At 40.1% G+C, this 22,212-nt stretch overlaps 1 protein-coding gene across 3 annotated transcripts in view; it reads right to left on the bottom strand.

The window, feature by feature from the left end:
* SRPK2 (SRSF protein kinase 2) overlaps positions 1-21,601 on the bottom strand; it is a 142,508-nt gene extending 120,907 nt beyond the window's left edge. For 2 of the 3 annotated variants that reach the window (XM_027751805.2, XM_027751807.2), the window contains exons 1-2: positions 21,469-21,571; positions 21,278-21,362 (exon numbers count right to left, since the gene is read on the bottom strand). In XM_027751805.2, the coding sequence (XP_027607606.1) occupies positions 21,278-21,362; positions 21,469-21,484 (101 nt within the window). In that variant the 5' untranslated portion in view covers positions 21,485-21,571. Of the gene's footprint in view, positions 1-21,277; positions 21,363-21,468 lie in introns of all 3 variants that reach the window. The other variant, XM_027751808.2, reaches the window with a different exon arrangement.
* Between the last annotated feature and the right edge of the window lie 611 nt (positions 21,602-22,212).

Raw genomic sequence — 22,212 nt, 5'->3', positions numbered from 1 at the left:
TTTAAAGCAAATTAGAATAGAATTTTAAACCTACCACAGCATGAAGAAGTGAGATCTCTTTTACTTCACAGACTATTTTAAACAAAAGCATAAGCCAGTGTGCTCTTGGCTCTTAAATCCACCAAAACCAAAATGTAGTTTCTATACTGAAGAACAAAAAGTTTTGTTCAAAGAAAACCTCATTGTGGAAGAGGACAGCACTCACAGAAAATCTGAACAGGACAAGAGGTGGGACCTTTCACCCATCTCAAAGTAGAATATTACGTGAGAAAAATCAGGCTGTGTACTATATCATCCAGTAACAAGGACAGTTACATTTTTATTATATACTCTCCATGATCCTAATAACCAACTACTAAATATCTACTTCAGTGAAACATTTTAAACAATATATTTTTGACTGATTTTATTTATCATGCAATACAAACAGAAGTAGGAGAAAGTCAACCCAAGTGTGCAGTTTGAGTTGTAATACTAACTGATGGTCAGTGTTCTGCTTGCTCCCATAAGACTGCCAAACCTTTGTGGGAAGATTAAACAGGAAAAAAAAAATTTAAAAATGGTCTAAAGAATGCTAAAAAAAGCAGCTTTTTTTTTGGTGTTGCTGGAACTGACTTCCCTTTACTGTTTCATTTTGTCTTCATATTCAGATTATTCATTAGCACACAGATAACCGGCTGCTTTGCCAGCTAAAATTTCAATTTCAACCCTGTAAACATTACCTATCATTTACACAGCTCTTTATATGTCAAATTTCATTCGTTTTTGACAGAGCAGTCACCTTTTTTTGCAGGAGAAACTAAGTAAAATTCAACATACACCTTGTAAACAAATAAGTACTTGAACGCAAATAAATACTTGAACAAATTTTAATTTACGGGGAATAAGAGATTGTGTAGCATATAAATTGGTTATCTTTCAAGACAAGATCTTGGGCCTAGGCTACTTGGATAATTTCCCTATTAAAATCTGAGACAGCAGAAACATACAGGAGAAAACCACAATAAAATAGAAACACTATTTTAGTTTGTATTCAGTATTTAACTAAATGAGCCATATAATTCCCTGCAGCCAAACTGCATCGCATTTGCTTTTCTTTTTCAAAGAAAAAAAACAAGTAACGAAAATAGTCCTACTAGACATAAAGAAACGTTTTTGTATTGCAGCTACCAAAAACAGATGCAGGCTTTGCTGATCCCATTTCTCAAAAGCATGCAATACTGAAGAGGAATTAAAATCCAAGCAGCAGATGGACTCAGAAGATTTTGGAGCAAAGATCATTGCCATCCTTCAAAATTTCTCAGACCACCACCAACAAACTTTACCGTCAACTTGGTGTTCATTGTATTTCTTCGAAGTCACTGCAAATTGTTTTCCCTGCCTGTCAGGTCACAGTTAAGGAGCCACTGGAACACACATCAACTACAAAGACTTTTTTTTTTTCCAGGGACTACGAACACACATATCCTGGCAGCATCTCCTGAGCACAAATCACCAGGTACAGGAAGGAGCAGTAAACTATTTTAAGCACTTCTGCTGATTTTAAAGAAACAATGGATCAATTAGCTTGGATACTGAGTGTTCAACCTCTACTGCTTTAGAGGATCTCCTCCTCTCCAGGAACCCCGTCTCCCTCACCACAGAAGCAGCCTACAGTCCCTGCTCCACAGGGCTGTATTGCTGCCAGACACAAAACCAGGTCCTGTTCTGCTGGATCACTGGGAGACACATCAAGTGCACACCAACAGAATTTACTCTATCTTCAAGAAGCAGAAGGGAAAATAACAAAACTGTTATTTGCACAGGAAAAAAATAAAAACTTTAAACTGGAAAGGACTGCAAAAAAATGTTAGCATTGGTTTCAATGAAAGGATTTAACAGAGCTTACATTTGCAGCATGTGAGGCAGGAAAAAATAAAACCAGACACTCCACAAAACATCCCATTTTCTGATGTCCCTTAGATGAAAACATAGGGCTCTCTACAGAGCACCAATCCTGATAGGATACTTGCTGAGGCAGGTAGTTCACACAGTCCATCTGTTGGGTTTTGTTGTAGGGGGCTTTTTAACTTATTCAAGGATTCTTGTTTCCAAAGGAAAAAGAGACATGAATGTGACCAGACATGAATGTGACCAGGGACCTGCTTAGTGATTAACCCAGCTAAAGTCAGTAACAGAAGACCCAGCTTTTACAGGAACAAAGGCATTCAGGACTCATCCTTAATGGGAACCCTCAGAAGAAAAAAACAAATCCAACAAAGGACCATTCAAACATTAGAAAAAAATTCTCAACAAGGAAAGCATGACAGACACTGAAGCACAAGGAATGTTCAGTTTGTATCATGTTTGTTCCGGTCCCTATAGAACCAGGAGTTGCCAGAAGAGGCAAGGGAGCAACAACAAGGTGGAAAAATCACAGAAAAGTGTTAGAAAACTGTTACTAGAGAATTATTTGGAAAGGCTGAGACATAGTAAGGCTGTGGTAACACAGACACCATAGTATCATAGAAAGCAAAGCACTCGGAACAAAATTGCCAGGAGAGCACGGACACCCACTGTGCAAAGTACATGCCATACCTGGAAGAAAAACTGTTAAGCAGAAATGACAACATTATTTTTGGTTACAACACACCCTAAGAAAAAGGACAGCTAAGAGAATTATAAGTTTTTCTTTGTAATAGAAGGAGAAATACCACCAGGATTCAAAATTGACATAATCACAGAAAATACACCTTAATATATTACACTAAGATAGTGTAATATAACCAATGTATATAACCAGGATACTTCACCTATAGAAACATGCAACAATGAATACCAATAAGAGGAAAAATATAGCAAGAAAGTCAGCACTGGAGTCTGGATCAGAGTCTAAAAACCTTTAACAGCATTTCCTCACTCATTTTGCATCATGTCCCCCTCCTAAGTGAATGTTAGCATTTACATTCCCTGCTCAGTTATCCCAGATACAGTATTGATGTGGCTTTACTGCTCCTTATGCCTAAGACAGGCCATAACCATGAAGCACTTTCTACGCAGCCTCTAAGAGTATAGTGCATAAATTATAAATTATTAAACTTAATACAAATCTTAATAGCAGCAGACTCCACAGGCATAGGTCTTACCACAAAATAAAATTTTGGAAATATTTCCTTTTTGTCCCAGTAGTGTTTAAATGTTTACTGTAAGGCAGCAAGACTAAAGTATCTACACTTTCAGAGGTAGTGCGTGCACAGAATCACAATACCACAGTGACAATACCACCATGTGTGATGTAATTACTTATCTTTAAAAGAAAATGGAAAAGGAACTGAAGTTAAATCAAACCTGTAAAAAAGAAAAACAAACAAGGAAACAAACAAACAAAAAAAAATCCAACAGGCATGATCCTTATTTGCCTAGACCTCACATACCTACACAGAGCAACTTAAGGGAACACTACCACCAACTTTAAGAAGCACCACTCACAACCTTTCTAACAAGCAGTCCAGTCTGGTCTATGACAGAGTTCACTGGGCACAAAGACCTTCAAATTCAGTGTGTTCAACTCCACTGGAAAAACAGCACTTCAGGGGAATGCTTCTGCTCTGTCATCCACACCAAAAATAGATCTGGAGAAACTGCATGACATAAGGACTGAGAAGCACAGTCACTGCAAAACCCTAATACACAGCAGACAAAAGAATATGGAAAGGTAAAACATAAATCACTCCAACAGAAATTAGTTCCTCTAACCACTGCCTGACAAAATGATTATAAATCCTAACAAAATAAAGACCAAGTATTAAAGCAGTAGACAGTCCTACCTCCTGAAAAATATTCAAGAACCATAGCAGGGTTAGTGACGTACCCACTACTGACAGCACAAAGCATTGGGAATAAACCACAAAGAATTAAAGCTGCAGAAAGGAAGACAGGCTATCACACTCCAATTAAATCTAACAAAACAACAGCACAGATGTTTCAAAAACACACATGGAGTGATAGAGGCAGGATGAAGCAGGCAGACAGAAGCTCCAGTAAAACTGCACTCAAGCAGAAATGCCACTGTTACTGCCTTCCAGCAATTTTATTGTATGTATTCCCAAATTAATAACCCAAACAGGACAGTGATATAAGCTTAAACAGTTCCTAAGCAGGAACACCAGCAACAGTTTCCTCAATAAACATGCTGGAAAAAAAACCCCAGGATACACATATCTAAATAAAAGGACCGGATATCTCTGACAAGACAAGCCCTGTGACATAAGGATACGGTTTCTGTATGTGCTAAGCTGCATTCACAAGCTATTTAATGACAAGTCTCTTCAGTTTATCTCACATACAAACCCAGCCTGTGTGCTGTGCAGTGGCACCTACACCAAAGAAGATACAATCAGCACATCCATTAACAAGTGTCTGTTTATAACACACACATTAAATATTTCAGAAGTTCAGCCATAGCCATAAGTAAATTCATACTGATTTTATATTAACTAGTTTTAAATGTTTAATGTTCACACCAGTGAGGATTTGTTTCTCAAGTAACACAGACGTAACCCAATTTATTCTAACTGGTAGGTTAAAACAAATTTAATCGAGAAGTAGGATGATAATAGTCCACCTTTTAAAATGCATAACAAATATTGCAGACATAGTAAAGTAAAAAACACGTTTCCCCTGTATCCAGACAAATACAACCCAGATGTCCTCAGTCACCAGGCACTCACACCAAGTGCTTTGGCAGAATCCCTCCTCTCTACATCAAGAAAATGTTGCATATGACAAATTGTAATGTTTTCACTTTATTCAAACCTACTGCTTACTGCCCCATTTTAGATGACAACTTTAATTGCATGTCTTGGAATTTTTTAATTGATATTGCCACCTAGTGGCTTGTTTGAACAATATTAAATAATCATAAAAGCCAGCATGAGAACATCAACATCTACAATAAGTTTCTGAAAACCCATGAGATATGGTTTTTCCCCAGTATAGAAAATTCAAATACTGCTTTCCACCCAAAGCAAAGGAAATTTCCAAGGACTACTTATAGAATTAAGTAGTACTTAAAATAAAATTATTTCTATGGGCAGAATAAAACAGTATGATAAAATAATTTGATTTATGTTATGTAATAACCCAGTATTGATAACTCTCTAAACACATAATTTCACAGAAAAAATACCACTACTAAAATCTATTTATAAAGCTTACTTCTTTCACTTTCTTGAATACAAAATAAGAGAACTGGAACATATTTCCCATCTCTCTGGTCTTCAGTTTACTGTAGGTTTGCTGTTATATATTTAATGTCAAGATGATCTAGGTACCCTAAATACAAAAACAAGAATGCAGAACAAGTCCTAATATAAGAGAAAACAACTTTCAAAACATTTCTGCTAGCAAGTTTGGCTTAATTGTAAAAGAAAACAAACAAATTAGACAAGAAGATCTTAGTATTTATACAGGTTTTCCACTGCTATTTCACATACTAATAAAATTGTTTAGGTTGGAAAAGACCTCTATAATCACCAACTCAAACCACTAACCTAGTACCACTGTGTTCACAACTAAACCACGTCCCTAAGTGCCACATCCACATGCCTTCTGAACACTCCCAGGGATGGTGATTCCACCACTTCGCTGGGCAGCCTGACTGCCCTTTTAATGAATAAATTTTTCCTAATACCTAATCTAAGCCTCCCCTGGTGCAACTCGAGGACATTTCCTCTGGTCCTGTCACTTGTTAGTGGGGAGAAGAGACGCACCCCCACCTGGCTACAAACTCCTCTCAGGTAGTTGTAGAGAACAATAAGGTGTCCCTTGAGCTTCCTTTTCTCCAGGCTAAACAATCCCAGCTCCCTCAGTTGCTCCTCACAGGACTTGTGCTCCAGACCCTTCACCAGCTCCCTGGACAAACTCCAGCACTTCAATATCTTTATTGTAGTGAGGGGCCCAGAACTGAACTCAGGATTCGAGCTGTGACCACCAGTGCTGAGTACAGGGGGTCAGTCACTGCCCTGGTCCTGACGGACACACTTTTGCTTATACAAACCAGGATGCCATTGGCCTTCTTGGTTATTTGGGCACACACTGGCTCATTTTGATCCAAACCAACACACACACAGAACAAGAGTCCTACAATTACAGATAACCCTACTCTTTGTTCATATTACAGCCATCCTTGGTATCTTGTGGGAACACAGGTGCTTATTATGCAGCATTAGTAACAGCTGATTGACAAGACTATGTTATTTTAATACTTTCTGTTTCTATGTCCCTATTTCAAAAGAAAAAAAATAATAAATTTTAATGACAAATTAACATTTACAAACAGTTGGCAATATTGTTTCCACAACATTCATCAGTGGTGAATTTAGTACTCCTGGAAATAAAACATGCAAAAGACTAATCAAATTTGAACACATACAATTATTTTTGAAAACGTGGATGGAAACCTCTGAGCTATTAAACTTCTACAAGTTTTGTGGCAGCTGGACAGGCTAGATAGCTGGGCTGAGACCAGTGGTGTGAGGTTCAACAAGATCAAGTGCCAGTCCTACACTTTGCCCACGATAACCCAATACAGAGCTACAGGCCTGGGACAGAGTGGCTGGAAAGTGGCCCAGCTGAAAAGGACCTGGGGGTGCTGGTCGACAGCTGGCTGAACAGGAGCCAGCAGTGTCACCAGGTAGGCAAGAAGGCCAAAGGCATCCTGGCTTGTATGAGGAATAGTGTGGCCAGCAGGACCAGGGAGGGGATCATTCCCCTGTGCTCGGCACTGGTGAGGCCACAACTCAAATTCTGTGTTCAGTTCTGGGCCTCTCACTACAAGAAAGTCATTGAGGTGCTGGAGCATGTCCAGAAAAGGGCAGTGGAGCTGGTGAAGGGACTGGAGCACAAGCCATGTGAGGAGCAGCTGAGGGAGCTGGGGTTATCTAGCCTGGAGGAAAGGAGGCTCAGGGGAGCCCTTATCACTCTGTACAACTATCTGAGACAAGGCTGTAGCCAGGTGGGGGTAGGTCTCTGCTCCCGGGCAACTAATGATAGAACAAAACACAGTCTTAAGCTGCGCCAGGGGAAGTTTAGGTTGGATATTAGGAAGAATTTCTTCACAGAAAGGGTGGTTAGACATTGGATTGGGCTGCCCAAGGAGGTGGTGGATTCAGCATTCCTGGAGGCATTTAAGACTGGACATGGCACTTAGTGCCATGGTCTAGTTGACAAGGTGATGTTCAGTCATAGATTGGACTTGATGACTTCAGAGGTCTTTTCCAACCTGATTCTGTGATTCTCTGAGAAAAACCCAATCCTACTAGTACTGCCCAAAGTCAGTGTAGTCCAGCTGTCATATTTCCACCTGGCTTGTCCAGCTGCTGAGGGCCTGTTTGCCAGCTGAGCAACCAGCCAAATCAAACTCCACAGCAGTAACCACAAGCATGACACTTCCTGCCCAGCTGGCACAGCACACAAAGGTGAGCAGCAGTCACAGGAGGAGCTCAGATCCTCACAGAGGTTGCCATCAGTTTCAGCAAGGGAAGTCCAGTATGGCACTGGGCAGGGTTCAGAAACAAGGCTACATTTATTGAAGAAGGGTCACAAGAATGGGAGAGAGCACAGGCACTGAGGCTCCACTTCAAGGGCATGAGAAGTCAACACACTTGGGACCTGTGGTGAAGAGTAGGGAAGAATACCTACAGCACATGAAAAGAGAACCAAGACTATTGTGGCAGTGAGATACAGAAGATGTTTGATATCATCATGAATATCTAAATGCACACACAACCAAAATTTTTAATACAGCTTCTCAAACTTGTGCAGCATTCTAAAATATGTAACAACACTAAATTATCTGCTTTACATTAACTTTCTTTTATTGGTGTTACCTGCTCTAAACTTTACCTAATTGGTATTGTTACAGCACATCTCATAAATATATATATTTACACACACACACAGAGAGAGAGAGTTTGGTTATTACACCACTTTTTTTTTTTAACACATTTTATATAAAACCACACTGATATCACAGTCAGGAAAGAAAAAAAAATATTTTTTTCCCTTAACCTTGAAGTAATATATAGACCAAAAGGTCTTTTGCTTATAATATCATTCTCAAAAATACTCAAAAGATCTCTCCGTTATTTCCTGCCACATTTCTGATCTAACTTAGAACACAAAGTATTTCTATAATGAAGATCATACTTTGAAAATGCACTCAAGCCCTTACAGCTGTTTTAGCTAAAATGTCTATTCAACACACAATGCTACACAGCTTTGTCCTCTTATACCTAAAAGCCCTAGAGCTTCTTTCATGACAGCAGGTACAAATGTTCTTTTGAGAGAAGAAATAACAATTTTCTAATGAGGTACTGAATAACTACAAGCTAAATATAAGTAAAACCAAAAGCTACTCTGCAAACCACCAATATTTTAAGATACTCCTTCAAAAAGATCCAACCTTCAAAGGTCTTTCCAAAGTTGATTTGCAAATGAGAACTTTCCCACTAGCCCAGATTTTCCCACTAGCTACTGCTGCAGTTCCCAGCAGGGAAATAATTTGAAATGTTAATAAAACAGCTAGACCTCCTGTAAAAACAAAGCAGATGTATTGGAATCTTAACTCAAAGCTAATCCTCTTGCAATTTTTCAAATGCACAGAAAAAGCCCCTTCTCTGATAAAATTTCTGCTTACAATTTCTGCAAATATTTTCTCAAATGTGCTGATTTAAGTACCATCTTTTGAATTCCAAGGTCATCCATCTTCCTGGCAAAAGGTCTAGAATGCACTTTCACTCAGCCATCACCAGATCAGAACTAAATTTATGCCTGGTCACTTCCTAACTGCCTCTTGCAAGCTTTAAAAATCACCTGAGCAGCAACAAGGTTCAGAGAATGGCACCAGTTTTAAGTATTTAGCATATTTGCACCCAGGCTACCTGAACAAAGAACAGTGATTGCTCCTCACCAGGGATCACACAAAGCAAGACCTTAGAACCAACAGAAACTAGTGTTGCTGTTTTTTGTAACAGGCCACAGGCTTTGTGTTAAGCTCGTAACACAAGCCTTGGGACTCACCAGCCTCTGTCTGAACATGTCTTGGCCCACCTGGAGATTTGTTTTAGCATTGAAGAGCAACAGCTTTCTGACCAAATTACTTACCTACTTAGTTTCAGCTATCACTTAGCTTTGTACAGTTGTGCAGTGTAGCACCTGTTATACATATATCTGGAACTAACACAGCAATAATAATTATTCTGTGTAAATGAACTATTTAACATGCTGGAATAAAATGCAGTATAAGGGATTAAAGATATGGAGCAACTGTAGAGGACTAGAAAGTCACAGGATCACAGAGACTTGGGACTATAAACACCTCAGCAATGGTCAGCTGCTGGCCACGAGACTGCAGCCTGGGAGCTGGGCAAAGCCATCACAGAGGGCAAAGAACACGCACCAAACTGATGTAAAATACACCATTATATAGTAAATCTGGATGGCTTGATGTGGGTTGCAACATGGTTTTACAAGGCAGCACAGAAACAACTTGTAGAATCACATACAAATTACTCAAATGAATTTCAGAATGAGGAGGGAGAAGCTACCAGCATCGACCTCATATATCCCAGTGGGGGCCAGGAAGCTGATGACAGGCCATATCCTTCCCTTATCCAAATGAAACCATACACCCCAGAAGGATAGGCACAGCACCTGAGAAAGAGCAGATACTACAAAGTCTGGGCATGGATCATTTTGACTTTAAGCAATTTGAAAAAAATACTATTATCACTGTAACTCAACTATCAATAATTACTTGATGAGACCTTTAAGACTTCATAGCAACCTCTCTGAAACCTGGATGCAACAGAGCAGTGAGGAGAGACTTCCAAGATGTGGAAGAGCAGATACAGATGGATCCATCAGTAGCTATTTAGCCTGAGGAAAAACACACAGGTCCAAGCTGCATTAGCAAATACCTCAGCAGCTGGTGGGTGAGGATCATGCTGCAAACACAGGAGATAGGCAGGGAAGAACTTCAGCCTGAAGTCACTGGATTCCCTCCCTCCCAGCCTCCATAAAGGAAACAGTGAGTTCAGAATTAAGTTAATTTATCTTCCTCTAAGTAAGACACTGTGTTACTAGGAAGAGAAATAGCAAGCCATTTTATTTATACACACATACATACAGAGACATGCTCTATTCACCTCACTAAGTCGCCATTTCCAATTTTCACAGACTTGTTTGAGCATTTTGGGTGTTTGCTCACAGCAGCTGGAGCGCATGCACATTTTTTTCCCCATCAGTGAAACCCTGCATTGTAAATCAGCCTCTCCATCTTCTGATATAGTCCCCTTACTCTGGCTCTGCCCTGTCTATCTCCTTCCTCCAAGTACCCCCCACCATATCCATGTGCATCTGCTTAGATAAGGCAATGTCCCTATTTGCTCACTGACTTCTCATTCTGATAATCTGGATATACATTTATGGGCAGCAAATCCAAGCTTTGCTGCTTTCCATTGCTGTTGATAAAACCCCAAATTAAATTCTATGCTGTGAAATGGGGTTAACATGCTTTTAATTTTTGATTAGGTTTTATTTCCACATTATCTACGATAATTCAGTTTGAAAGAAACCATAGTCTTAAAGCAGAAACAAAGCAGTTTGCTCCATTTTATTTCACTTGCTTGTAATGTCATGTGTTGATGAGAACACCACAAGAAGCAACCAAGTGAAAAAAGGTGACTGGACAAAGAAGTGAGAGGGGACCAGTTTTTTTACTTTGTTGTTTTCAGCCTCTCTTGGAACACTAAGGGATTATACTTTCATTCCTGATATGAGACTATTACTTCTGCAGACTGTTAAGGGACTTTATGTACTCAGTTTAAAGGCTATTTAAATACTCCCAAATTAAGTTTCTTATGTAAAGGCAATACTTTATGTACATACACCTACATAACTATTACTTATTACCTATACCAATGCCAATCAACTACAAAATATGAAGTATAACATATACATTTTCTCAAAAGTAAAATATTGGCAGAGTTGACAAAAACTTTAGAGAAAAAAACTGATTAAGGATACAAACAATGCAAAGCAATAAAATCTTTTTCTTAGTTCTGCGATGTTATTTTAAAACAGCTCCTTTATTACCAATGTAAATTTTACAGCATCAAAATTGAAATATTGCTATGGAACAAAAACTGAGAAAAGCTTTGAAAAACAGACTCTGAGAACTAAGACTTCTTCCTGCTGTAGACTGCTGCTTTGCAGCAATCATTGCTAAATCAAACATGCCAGTGTCTGGTGCACCACAGTTCAGAGTTTAACACAGGAATTCAAACCATGCGCGGTTTCAATTCAACTTATTACCTCAGGCTGTGAACTGTAATTAGGAAGAAGCTGGCACACATTTATCTCCGTTGCCCTTGCATAGGAACATCCCTACGCCTCAAAAACACTCTGAAAAAACCAACAGGACAAGCATGTTCTCTTCCCTTTGTCCATCATGTCCTGATGCTAAGGAGCCACTCTCAGAGGTCCCATGTGATCTGGTTTGCTCTTTTAAGTTTTTGCTAACTCTTGCATTATTCCCATTATTTTGCCATAACTAATCACATACACACTTGTTTGGAATAAGAGAGACACTGTCAGCATATATAAAGGCTCTTTCCAATTTAAAAACTCAGTCACATTCCTTGCTTAAACGTATGTCCTCCAGACAAAATTCCCACTTTGAAGAAATCAGATGAAGTGATTTTTAGCAATCTTTGCATTGCACAAATAAACTGAAAAGATAATTATTTGCTGTCATTAACTTTTCGGTGTTAAAATCATCATGAGAGGACTTTCTTTTACCCTTTTCATAGTTTTTCTAAAGTGACTTTACTGCTTGACATATTTATCTAAAATGTTTTAAAGTGGGAAAGAAGATAGCATAACAATGCAAATACATCAAATGGTTTGATTCCGATTGTGGCACAATTAGAAGGCTGAATTATTCCTTTTTACATGTATACACCCCAAGTTACTGCATTCCTTTTTCCTCATTTGCAAAGGCAGAATATAAAAGTCACTACGAGAGACCTAGAATTTTAACTATTTTCAGATCTTCACAACAGGTACATAAACACAGTACTACCACAATATATGCCAGAATTAAAGCCTCTTATAAAAATATTAAAATACTTTTAAGTGTTTGGTTTGCTGCAGTATTAATGAACTCAGTTACAGCATCTAAAGATACTTTATTTATAACTTCCCTATGATCAGTCATACCAAGTCAGTATCTAAGGAAGCTGTCCTGAAAACAAGCAGTATCAGAAAACTAATGTTACATAGTTATAAATGATGACATATAAGAATTATTACAACAGTCTTCTGGGGGTTGGGGGGAAGTAACTTCCCTTCTCCATTTTTTAAACTACTTTGAATTCACAACCTCAACACACTCATGCTCATCTAATGGGGGTGATGACCTTTGGTTGTACCATACACTTATCATTGCACTCTCCAAAACTGCAGCCCTGTTGCCTCCAAAGTAATGAGCTTTTATTTTATGTATTGTTTATTTCTAGAATCCATATTTTTGTATTCCTGCAACCCCACATGGCATCTCTGGTACACTTATATTTGTGTCCTCAGCAGGGTTATAATGGTGGGCACTAGTGGCAGCTAATCCAAGGCCAGAGAGGCTGGAAAAAGATGCAAACCACCAAAATTAAATGGAAGGCTCAAGGTCTTCTTACAAGGGAGGTCAGCAACATTCAGGGATTGTAATATTGAAAAAGTAGCAAAAGAGAAGCGGCAAAGCCCACAGGGCAGATGTACAACTGCTGGTCAAGTCTTTGAATGGACTCACAGGAAAAAAAACCCAATTTACCAGAAAAAACAATGGATCAAATTAACAACCAAAATTTCACTATCAAACTTATCTGGTAGTTGCTCAGTTGCTTAGTATGGTAAACTCACACTGAGTTTACAATTTGTTATCTTTGGACATAATGGTCACAAATGTGTCTTAAAATTAGACTTACCATTGCATCCGATTAGGCTTAGATTGCCACGCTCTCTCCTACGAATCCTCCTGAAATAGATGAAACTTTGCATACAGGTGTCTTTATTTCAAACAACAAAGGAAAATTAAAACAACAGCATTTGGTTCAATGAAATATTATCCCCAAAATAAATGTATTCCATTGACGTGTCCCAAAACTGCAAAACCCAATCCAAACTGCATTCTAAGCTAATCACCAGTGATCGACGTGTAGTATGAATTCCACACACCACCCGCTGATGCATGGAAAAAACTAATGAAAACAACAAAACTTTTGAAATAAATTTGTGGTTTCGCTTCAATGTACATATTTAGCTGTGTTTTATTTTATTGTTTCTTTTAGTTGTAGTTTTTAAAAATATTCTGTTTTTTCCAAGCCTGGTAAAGCACAAGATGAGGATTAAGACAAGGAGCTGTTGCAGAGAAAGTACAAATGGAGGAGAAGAGAGCGTGATCTACTTACACTTTATCTCAAGTTTTCATAATGCTACAATTAGGACAAGATATGTCACCCTGTGAGACACAAGCTAGTGAGAGTTATTTTGGAAACACAAAATTAGACCAAAATGATCACTTTAAAAGAACAATATCTTTATTCTCAAGACAAATATTCTCACTACACAAAACTGACTTTTCTGGCTTCAGAAATAAACATTAGAAAATACAGTTATTTTATTTTTCAATAATAAGAACAGGATAAATAAAATTTGTCAAGCTTTGTAGCAACATTTTTAGATAAACTAATCAATTCCCAACAACACTTGTTTTAGACAACTGAGGAAAAATAAGTATTGTCTGTTGAATAAATAGTTTCAACCCAGTTTTTAGATGCTGGATTTACTAAACTTGATTTAGCAATGAGAATGCACTACTTAAAAGTAACTGATCCATACTAAAGACCAAAGTAATTATGCAACAGGTATCTGGTGATTTAAAATATAGTGGTAGCCTCAGCTCACTTCTTCATAACTCTATCTCACATTTTAAGTCTACTTGAGATCCACATATTGTGTTTTCACATCCAGCTTCTCCAAGAGCCTTGACTGGCTGATGTGCCCAGATTACGTCTGCCCACAATAGCAATATCCAGCTTATTACAAAGCTCCCAGTTCCCAGGACTGCTCATTTCTGATTAAAGAGTATCTCTATGAAATGCATAGAGAAGCAACTTCCAGTATGCTGGAAGCAACTACCAAAATCACTGTGTCATCTTCTCAACAACGTTGACACAATCCAAGACTTACAAGTTGCTATACGGCAAACATTTCTGGGAAACAAACAAACAGAAAAATTAAAATCTCTAATTAACATTAAAAAAAGAGAGGCAATGCTAGTAGAATTTGATTAAATGTCTAGGACCAGTATCATGGACTTGGACACCAGCATGTGCTGAAACACCATGTAACTAATACATGAAACAGGTCACCCGAAGCAATACACTACCTTAAAAAAAAATCAGATACTATTATCTGTCAAGATAATTTTTGTTCTTTTGAGCTAGAACTCATAACAATATCATGAAGCTCCTGGTCTTACTCAAGTTTCCCTGACACTGCTAAAATTTTACAACATTCACCTGAGAATAGATTCTGGCAACAGGGATCTGTCATACTGTGCCTTGTGACACCAGGAAAAAGAACTTGAAAGAAAGTTTAAGCCTCTGATCTCCTCAGGGCTCCCTCTTTCATAAAAATGCTGAATTGTGACTGCTATGCTAAAAAGAAAAATCATTTAATGACCCAGACAGCCTCACTCTAACCAAATCACCATGTGTTTGCTTTATAACTCAGAGTTACTTGGCAGCAGTCAACTGGCATGCTGATACCTGCATATTAGTAAAACTTAAAAGCAATGCTTCCCTTTTAACCAGTTGCCTTCCAAGTCCTTAATATTCTGCAAAAGAGATGTGAAGTTACCAGCCAACCCTTACACATCGAAGCCTTGCAAGGCCTATAATCCTGTGATTGATACTTGCACAAGGCAGGTTGAAATAATAAGCTTAAAATTCCTCAGGCATCTAATTCTTACTTGACAGGTAAGTGAATTACTGAACTACTACATAAGCATGAGAACAGAAACTTTAAAACAAAGCTACTTGTTCACAACAACAGATGAAATAATATGAATTCTTAAGATTCATGACTTTAAATCCCAGGCTCATTTTGGCATCAAAACTCAGACCTGCAGATGGCATCAAAGTCTACAAGAAAAGTAGCATTTCAGGCATGCCCATTCCTTTAGTATTTTGCATTCCCTAGAACGCTTCTCCTCTGTCATCATTACCTTACTGTTCTTGGGTTCATGAAAGCTCTTCTCAAACACACACCTCTACTGATTCACAGTGCACTCACATTTAATAGCTAACTCCAGTTTCACGGCTCCTTCCTCAGACAGGTACAGGAGTGCCACATGTTAGATCACCCTGTTTGGATCTAGGCTCACAGATACTGTCAGGCTCATGCAGACTATCAGATGCTTCAAGTGATCTACTGAGGTGACCTTGAAAATCTAAGAGCTGCCACACTAATTTAGATCAAACACACACCTAGGCCAGTATTACATCACTGGGTGCCAGAAACATTTGTTAGATATGACTATACAAGTGGGTCACTGTATTAGGACAAACGTACTTGACAGGACTTGGAAAATCAAATTGCACTAACAGTAGCATACTGAAAAAGCACCAATGGTTCTAGTGTCCCATCTTATCCTTCTTAAAGGATAGAAGTAGTACTTCCATTGTACCCATCTCCAGGCAACTACCTAAGAACCTCCTCTATAATGGTTTTGCACAAACATATACTTCTCAGTCTGTGATGAAGGAGTAACATCACATACAGGTGATCACCAACAGGAAGGTAGCAAGCAGGAGACAAACAATTATTTAACAGAGCAATGACTGGAGTGAGAGGTGAGGTTACAGGAAACAGATCAAGGCAAAAGGAAAAAAGGTGTTCTAAGAGAGTTTTCTTTAGAAACACAAATACAAAACCAATATAATTTTAATACAGTTTGAAAAGTAGTAAACAATTTTAATATCAGAATTTAAGGTACAAATACTATAGCTGGACAGCTCTGACCTTTATCACTGTGACAAGAACAATAGAGATATTAAATTTTTTCCTCAGGGATAGGAAAATATAATTGACCTCTAACTATGGAATTCTCCCTTCCATTTTAGAAAACTTCAAACTAAGCATTGACAATAGCTCAAGGCAACTGAAGCCCTTGATTCTTTTAAGCTGCTACATTCAAATTATTGACTTTTCATCGACTAGCTTCAGTTGAGGAAAAAACAGTGAGGCACCAATACTGTCAAGAAGCATTATTTCACCAGGACCTATTCAGCGGTTTGCCTTTAACCAACAACCTCAAGATAAGATTCCTTTAGCATTAACACTCAAAGAGGTTTCCCTAGCAGAACATGACTTCATTATGCAGGACATCAACATAAAAGTCAAAAGTCTGCCAGCTGCTTTGCCGGACAAAAACAGAATATGTGGTATTCAGACATATACACTGTTTAAATCATAGGATTTCCAAACATGTAGCCTAAAATAAAAGCAATACTTAGAAAATGCAAAAAGTTACTACCTTTGCAGAGGTTCACTTGGAAATTTAGACCACCTTTTTCAGCCAAAAGACTTGTTCAGAATGTCTTCCTTTAAACACAGAAACTTTTTCTATGGTTATCTTAGGCTCAGACACAGAATGCTGCAATTCTGTTCTGTAAGATGTGCTTTATTATACTACCCTTATTTTTCCAGCCACTTCTCCCCATACCTTCTCTACACATTTTCAGAAATCCATCCAAACACAATAGTTTCCAAAAGTAGAATTCATCCTAAAAGGCATTACTAGGTTAGAAAGGTGGACATAGGAAAAAGACTGCTACCAAAGCTCTGCCAGCTTCAAACAGCACCACTCCTCTTACAATATGCTATAATTGCTAACAGGTTAAAAGTGAAAAATGAGAAAACAAGGATAAGTGTCTTAGAGATAAAAAAAAAAGAAAAAAAAAGTGTTGCTAGGAAAACCAGGAAGCAAGGGCTATCACTTCAAATATATAAAACCAACAGTACTTTAAAGATATGAATATTTGGAACTGTAATGACAGGTAGAGAGACAGTTTTTTGTTCCTTCAAATATTAATAAAAGATTTTTCTTTTAAACAGCCTAGTAAAACAGGGACCATTCCCAAAGTCCCTAAAGGCAATTAGAACAGAATTAGTTATTGATTATTAAAATATAGGCTAGATTACAAACACGAGTCTGGTAGACTCACAACAGAAGGAACTAGTAATAAAAGGGAACAATTATGAATACAACTGCTATATAGTTACATTTGCATTTTTAATGGACCTGTCCTGTTCTTCTGTAGAGAACTGAGATCACCTCATTTGCTTTCACTAGATATTGGCAAAACTTTAGGTTCTATCCTTCTGAACCTATCCTAGTCCTCTTCAAAAATACAAGACCACCTCAGACTGTGATTGTTTATGGTCATTCTCATACAGAAAGCCAAAGAGGTCTACCTGTAGCCTTTGGTCAGTGAACAGAATACATTCAGGCAATAACCATGGGCACAGGAACTATCTAATAGACGCTGCTTTAAAAAAACAAACAAACAAACAAACAACAACTTATTGAAAGAGGCTGAAAACCACTGTGGTAGAGAAATGCTAACAAACAAAAGCAGTGAATGATTTTCACACATTTCAGATTCCACAGTAATGTCATATATCTAAAACCTTGATAGCTGTACAATACTTGTGGGTCCAAGAAGTTAGTCACCTGGAAGTGCACAGAACAGAAACGTGGCACTTCCCGGGTTACCTTACACAGATACTCTTAACCACTGCAAAGTAGTATCACGTGGTCTCTACCACCTGTTCTAAAGTACTGCTTAAAGACAAAACCAAAAAACAAACTCCACAAGAAAACTAAATTCTGAAAAGTCAATCCTGGTATTTGGATTTATACATTTGTATTGAAGTAAAGACTCCTCTCTCCATAGGTCCACGCATCATCATCTGGATATTTTTACATACAGAATGCTTTCTTTTGATTTTGGATAAAAATGTACAGCTAATGTGTTAAAGATGACAAATCTCTAACTGGGCATTCACTTGGTTTTTTGTCATATTCACTTAGAAATAAGGTCAAGCAAAAAAAGTATCCAAGATGGAAGTTTGTTTCAGTTGAAGCCAATACTAGTATGAATACAAAGAAGAGCCTACCATTCTGCTGAATGTAAAAGGTAGACATACTTGAGGCCCTAGTGCTTAGTGCCCCATTACCTAATGCTAAGTAAAGGACAGTAAACAGACTTGGCTATCTCTAAGCAAATTTACCTCTGAACAGACTCAGGCATCTGTCAAAAACACTACTTCACAGATCTTTCTCAATGCACATCTCAACTTCAAGGAGAAATAATTCCCAGAGGACCCAAATTAACCATTTTGATTAATCTTCTGTCCAACTCAAAAAATATGTAAGTAGTTTGCACACACCACATTCAAGTCCCTCCATTAAAACCAAAATCAAGTGCTAACTGTTATCTTAAAGTGGAATATTATTCTATTTCAGTAGCCTGGATGTTTGAATTCAAAGTAAGGCCATACCATATAGTTTATGATTGCATGCAATTATAGATATAGTCCCGATTTAAGACAACGTGCTTTCTCTTCAGAATGAGACACTTAGCTTCTACTTTCTTATTTTTCCCTCTTATTACACAAAACATACAGATTCACCTCTACCAGTTCTCATCATTGACTTAGGGGGTCAACACTGAGCAGTTACAGGACCAATCTCACAGCGTTCTTCAGCAATTAAAGTCATAACAGAGAAAAAGCTATTCAATTAAAGTGTACTATAATTTTTTCTTCTTCTTTTGTCATCATCTTAATACTCTTCAAACAAAGGCCTGTGAGTAAGCTACAATACAATATAACTCTCCTAGCCAATTCCAGAAGAGGAATCCTGCAGTTCCTTTGAAGCACATTGTTACTAGCAACAATGGAAGTTGCTCCATATAAAGCAATGACCTGGCAGAGAAAAGTCTTCCTAAGAATCACAGTTTAAAAAAAAAAACAACTTCGGATTCAAAAATAAGTCACAATTTTCATGTAGTGAACAAGTTCACTAGAGGGAACTTGCAGTATAGAATTTCCACCCCTCAAATCAACATTTTCGCTTGCAGCTACTGTGCATTTGATGTGCATCACAGATACCATATGGCTCTAAAACACTAGTGTTTGCTGTTGCAGTTGAAGTTAAAGCAAAGCTAGGAACAGCACAAAAGAGATACTTTTGCTGACATTGTCTTCTGAAATAATGTCCGGTACTGACTTTATTTTGGGGGCCTCAACTGTTTAGCCATATGCAAGGAGACTTAAAAACTTGAAAGGAGTTTTGCTTTCATGAAGAAGCATAAAAAAAGAGTAGGAGGTCTCCATAGCATAAAAGTGGTTTGAAGAGAAAACATACATGGCAGAAATGAAGTGATGGCTCTTGTCTACTGCAGTAAAAGCACTTGTTTCATGAGGCAACTGAACAGATTGGGGCATTGCATCTGGAAATGTCGACTCAGTAAGGCAAATGGCCAGCTACTGACTGTGCAGCCTGACTTAACAGTAGCCAATTTCTTCAGCAAACACAAAGAGTACCAGTTCTGTGCTTAATAAGTGTCTGTGAAAGCAAACTTTTAACAAACTCATTCAGCAAGACATCCCAAAGCAGCCCCACTAAGAAGTGTATTAAATGTTCTACTACCTAAGCAGAACAGAAGTTTATTAATAACCTTGTGGTTAAGACTTAACTGAAAGCTACAAAAATAATTCTGAACCTAGAGTTACAATGAAATTTAACCTATTTCCATTTTCAAAGTGCCAAAACAAATCCATGCAATATTACAAACTGAATTTCCAAAAGGACACAAGGGAATTAATGGCAACATATATTGCACAGCAAATTTGTTTCCATTGCAATAACTTCAAATTCAAACAACTGAAAGCATAGTGCAGCCTTCATACAATGCTGGAGGAAACAGTGGTAAGGGAAGAGGATGTGAACAGAAGTTAGCTATCAAAGTCTGATCACCACTACACCAGCTCCTCATCATACGTTATCTTTACCCATCCTAAAAGGGGGAAAAACGTCCATTCATCATAACTACAAAAAAAAAACCCAAACACTTCACAGTCACAGAGGTATTATTATTTCTTCCACTAGAAGTCATAAAGAAAAAGACCTTACCCCTCGAATCAACTGCCATATTTGCCATAGCACATAGCAACATCTCTACCTCACCACATATATATCTATCCATCCACCATGCCCTACTTTCCAGTTCTAAGGACCAAGAGAGGGGAATGAGTGACATCAGGACATATGTTTCCCTGCCAGACCAAAGCAGGTAAACGGGATCCCCAAACAACAAAAACAAAGACAAGACTATTGGCAACTTAATGTGTCACCAATAAAGTCCCACTGAACAAGACACAGTGAAAGCTGGTGACAGAAGCATGTAATACTACAAGGAGTAAAAAATTAATCCAAAACTAGAAAAAGAGTGAAGTGTGAACACTATAGAGATGGAAGAATGTTCCTTCGTAGTTCAGTGAAAACAGAGTATCACGAGAATGAGAAAATCCACTGGACAGTGACAAGAACATGAAGGGCTAGCAGAAGACGAGGAGGGGAAAACAAACCACAACTTCTGTCATGGCAATCAGACACATCTGGGAAGGGGAAATAATCTGATGGTACCGAGCAGGATGAGAAAAGGACTGCCCACAGATGGGACAATGCCACCAGAAAGAAAACTCGGAACAGAAAGCACAGGGAAAGAAGACCACGAAGATGAGAGAACTGTAGGGAGAACCCAGAGGAACATGAGAGCTGTGCAGACCCCGACAACCCGGGGGTTCTCGGAGCCGGAGTGCCCGGCGCGGGTTCCCGCGGGGCACCAGCGGCCCGGCCCGAAGGATGCTGAGCCCGGCGCCCGGGCCGGGGACGGTCCTGGAGGGCCCGGTCCGGGCGGGGGCTGTGTCGGGCCGGGGGAGCCGCCGCCTGTCCCGCCGGCGGCGAGAGCCCCGTGCGAGGAGCGGCGGGGCCGGGACCGCCCGCACGGGCGCCGCGGGGCGGCGGGAGGGACGCGCGAGGGACGGGCAGGCAGCGCAGGGGTCCCGGGGGGAGGCTCCGTCCCGGCGGGTCAGTGATCCCCGTACTCACTTTTTGTGGGGCGCCGAGTGCTTGTCCCTCCTGCCGGCCGCCGCGGACTGCTTGGGCCGCCGCCTGCGGGCCTGCAGAGCCAGCACTGCCGGGAGAACAGAACAGCCGGGAGCCGGCGTGAGCGGCGGCGGCCGCGCAGCCCCCCCCGCTCGCTTCCCCCCCCTGCCCGCCCGGCCGGTACAGCGCGGTACCTTTGCGCGAGTTCATCGCCCCGCGCTGCGCGCTGCTCGGCGGGCGCGCCGCTCCCCAGCTCGCCTGGTCCCGTTCCCGGCCCCGCTCCCGATTCCTTTCCCGGTGCCGTCGCCGCCAGCACCGTCCGGCAGCATCGGCAGCATCGGCACCGCCGCCCCGCGCCGCCGCTGCGCAGGCGCGGCGGGGCCGCGGCGGGGCCGCGGCCGGAAAGGCGCGGGCGGGGCGGGGCGCGGCAGGTGGCGGCGGGACGGGCGCACCTGAGGGGCAGCGGGGCGGCCCCGCCGCGGGGCTCCGTGTGCCGCTGAGGGGAGGCTTTGTGGGGCTGCCGGGCCGAATGGGAATGGATTTCGCCAAGTTTTGGGTAACGGTGGGAGCAGCGAAGCGGTCCGCCCTGTTGCTGTGCCACGTCGGGAGCTGTGGCGAAGGGCAGAGCAGAGAGGTATCCGGCTGGCCCCTCGGCAGCAGCTGGGGCGAGATCGGCTTTAGCTCGTCCCGAGACCTGTGTGGGGTGAGATGCCAGAACCAATTACCCTCATGGCCAAATCCAGGGAAATTAGATTTCCCTAATTCTGATTCTCACTAAGTTGTTTGATTATCGTGACAGACAACTCCTGTTTTTTTCCTGCCAGCCAACCTGACAACAACGTCTTGTTGTCCATGGTGCCAGGCACTACTCAGATTTGGCCGAGTAATGACACATGGAACACTGCCCCTTCTTACTTGTGCTGTGCGCAGCATGGCTC

The sequence above is a fragment of the Pipra filicauda genome, unplaced genomic scaffold (assembly GCF_003945595.2).
Source record: "Pipra filicauda isolate LSUMZ 115617 unplaced genomic scaffold, ASM394559v2 scaffold167_size3244652_pilon, whole genome shotgun sequence".
In the NCBI taxonomy this organism is placed as follows: domain Eukaryota; kingdom Metazoa; phylum Chordata; class Aves; order Passeriformes; family Pipridae; genus Pipra; species Pipra filicauda.
Note: the sequence above shows the minus strand (reverse complement) of the source record. Positions and strands in the feature narration are given on the sequence as shown.